Consider the following 3223-nt stretch of genomic DNA (forward strand, 5'->3'; position numbering starts at 1 on the left):
TCTTCCAGCTTTGTTCACACACTGGTGCCTATGGCTTTTTTACCCTAGAAGAGGAAAGCTGGCAGTGTAGTAAAGATGTGATGGTGACCTGGAGTGCACAGGAGTGTGTTTCAGTCAGGCAGCATCTTTGCTGATCTATTAACGCAGTGCCTTCAAGCCTTAACAGCTCCCATGCTGAAGCTCCATGGCTCACTGCCACTCATGGGAGCATTTGGGTGCTGAGATTTGGCTAAATCTGGGTGGAAAGTATGGGCTGTGGCTGAGCAGCAGGGATCCTGCCCTGGCCCAGCCATCGTATGCCCATCGTGGCTGGGAGGCACTTTGCATTCCCCATCCATCAGCGCATCCTGTGCTTTCTTTAACGGTTTACATCAGCTCATCCAACACCAAGGCAAAGCTTTTGTCACTTCTATTCCCTACAGAAGCAACACGGTGGAAACCGGCGGCTGCAGCCCCTCTGCCCACACATCCCCCCATGCTTTTGGGGATGAGCGCCTGCAGCAGGAAGGCGCTGACCCTGCTCAGCAGCGTGTTCGCCGTCTGCGGCCTCGGCCTGCTGGGCATCTCCGTCAGCACCGACTACTGGCTCTACCTGGAGGAAGGCATCGTCCAGCCCCAGAACCAGTCAGCTGAAATCAAGCTGTCGCTGCATGCGGGGCTCTGGAGGGTCTGCTTCCTGGCAGGTACGGCCTCCTCCACCTCATGTCCCCATCCTACTGTGATATTTTGCTTCCAAAGTCAGGCACTGCGCCTGGTAAGCACCCCAGTAAGGTGGATAAATCTGTCCCAGCACGTAGGTCTGCAGAGTTTGCTGTGCTGCCATGACCCCTCGGCCCGTTGCAGTGCCTGGGCAGCTGCCCAAACCCTCTGTTTTGTCCCTGCAAAATTGGGATTCGGCTCAGCTGAAACGTTCCCTCATTTCATGCTGCTTTTGGCAAAGCAGTGTGGGTCAGACAAAGCCAAAGTGAAGGGGAGTTGGATGCACAGATCAAGAACTGAGAGGAGGGAGGGGCTCCAGTGCATGCTCCCAGGTGACCCCAAACCCTCTGCCCTCAGGATTGTGTTTTGAGGTCTAAGGAAATCCCAGGGTGAAGTTTGGAGCTCCCAGAACAAATTCACCCTGAGCTTACACATGGAAGCACTGTGACCGTGGGGATTTTAGCACTGTTTTGTTCAGTGTGCCCACACACACATACGGGATTGGCTCAGCCGATGCTTTCCTGAGCCAGTGCTGGCACCTGGGGGTCACATCCTGCTGTCACTGCTTTAGCAGTGACACCTGAAAGCTGGGCAGCTGCTCTTGTAGGGTGACAGTAGCAACCAGTGGATTTCTTCAGCACCAAACACAAACGCTGAGATGCAAGCAGCACTAAACACCATGGCTGTTTTCCTCCATGCAATTAAATTAATTTGAAAGTCACTTCATCCCCCACCAAAACCAAAATAGGTGGGCACGCTGCAGGCCTGTCTCTGTCTCTTTTTGCTGCAGGTGAGGAACGTGGCCGGTGCTTCACTATAGAATACGTCATGCCCATGAACATCCAGCTGACATCTGAATCCACAGTCAATGTCCTGAGTAAGTGACTTGGTGGGGACTTTGCATCCTGCAAGGCACCAGAGGGCCCTTAGAGATCAACCCAATAAACCCCTTTGTGCCCTTGTTGTACCAGCTCCTGGTTCCCTGAGGGTGCTCCAAGCAGGGATGCATTGACAATTTCTATATGAAAAAATGCAGAATCCAATGTTTGCAGTTTTTTTTCTGGGTAATACTTCACATGAAAACTCCCAGAAATGCAAATTCTAACAGGGGTTTCACTCAGTTCATTAGCAAAGACACATTGGAGAGAGGAACCCGTGCCAGGGGCTCATGCAATATGGGCAGGACATAGTGTGCTGATCTGTCCCTGTTTTCCTCTGCTCCTCTCCCATCAGAGATGATCCGCTCTGCCACCCCCTTCCCCCTGGTCAGCCTCTTCTTCATGTTCATTGGCTTCATCCTGAGCAACATTGGTCACGTGCGGCCACACAGGACCATCCTCGCCTTCGTGTCGGGGATATTCTTCATCCTGTCAGGTGAGTTCTGCTGGGCAAGGTTTTCCCTTGGTAGTCCTCCTTTCCCGGTTATTTCAAGCACAATTTCACAGTTCCAGAGTTTCACCTGCCACTCTGCTCATAAAGGCAGGTGCTCCTTCACCAGCTTCAGCCCCAACATATTTCTCACTCTCTTCCTCCTTGGTTCTCTCAGGTCTGTCCCTGGTGGTGGGGCTGGTCCTCTACATATCCAGCATTAATGATGAGATGCTCAATAGGACCAAGGACTCGGAGACATTCTTCAATTACAAATACGGCTGGTCATTCGCATTCTCTGCCATCTCATTCCTTCTCACAGAGGTACTGGCAGCTCTGAGACATCCCTGTAAAGAGTTCTGTCTGTTCTTAGCCACTGAGCATTGGCATGGGAGAAAAAGAGGGCTATAAGGGCAGTCAATCATGATTTGATGTGGAGCGTACATATGGAGGAGCAGGAGATGGGTTTGGGCTGCTGTGTTCACTGCAGGGCAGGGAAGTGACTTTCCTTTATGAGCTTGCAAGCCATCAGCGGGGCAAAGAAAGCCATTCATCTTCCTTCTCTCCCCTACAGAGCGCTGGGGTGATGTCTGTGTACCTGTTCATGAAGCGATACACCGCCGAGGACATTTACCGACCTCACCCCGGCTTCTACCGACCCCGTCTGAGCAACTGCTCTGACTACTCAGGGCAATTCCTGCACCCAGATGCATGGGCGCGGGGCCGTAGCCCATCAGACATCTCCAGTGAGGCATCTCTGCAGATGAACAGCAGCTACCCGGCTCTGCTCAAGTGCCCCGACTACGACCAAATGTCCTCATCTCCGTGCTGAGTGTCACCACCACCCACCTCGCGGTCCCAGCGGCTGGTGGTCACCATCCTCACTCTGCTCATCGTTTTTAGGCCTCTGTTTCAGGGCAATTGTCTGTTTATAGGAGCAAAAATATAACCACAGAGATTGGTTATATAACCAATAATGTAACTTAGGGAATTGGAATCATTTTTCTTTCTTTGTTGTTGGTTTTGGTTTGTTGTTTTTGTTTTTTTTTTTACTTATTTATATTTCTCTACATAACTGAAATCTGTCCACAGACCTCTTCCTTCAGGTCTTCGTGCTGAGCTAACAGCAGTTCTGCCTGAGGAAGAAAACCAAGGC

General features: G+C 51.5%; 1 protein-coding gene across 1 annotated transcript; it reads left to right on the forward strand.

The window, feature by feature from the left end:
• The first annotated feature begins 475 nt into the window (after window positions 1-475).
• On the forward strand, window positions 476-2927 carry CACNG5 (calcium voltage-gated channel auxiliary subunit gamma 5). The gene is made up of 5 exons (XM_042865258.1): window positions 476-683; window positions 1490-1576; window positions 1933-2073; window positions 2246-2391; window positions 2642-2927. The coding sequence occupies exons 1-5, from the start codon at window positions 476-478 to the stop codon at window positions 2897-2899; spliced, it is 840 nt and encodes a 279-aa protein (XP_042721192.1). The 3' UTR covers window positions 2900-2927.
• The last annotated feature ends 296 nt before the right edge of the window (window positions 2928-3223 follow it).

The sequence above is a fragment of the Lagopus leucura genome, unplaced genomic scaffold, assembly GCF_019238085.1.
Source record: "Lagopus leucura isolate 7727_CA_CO unplaced genomic scaffold, USGS_WTPT01 Super-Scaffold_797, whole genome shotgun sequence".
NCBI classification, from domain to species: domain Eukaryota; kingdom Metazoa; phylum Chordata; class Aves; order Galliformes; family Phasianidae; genus Lagopus; species Lagopus leucura.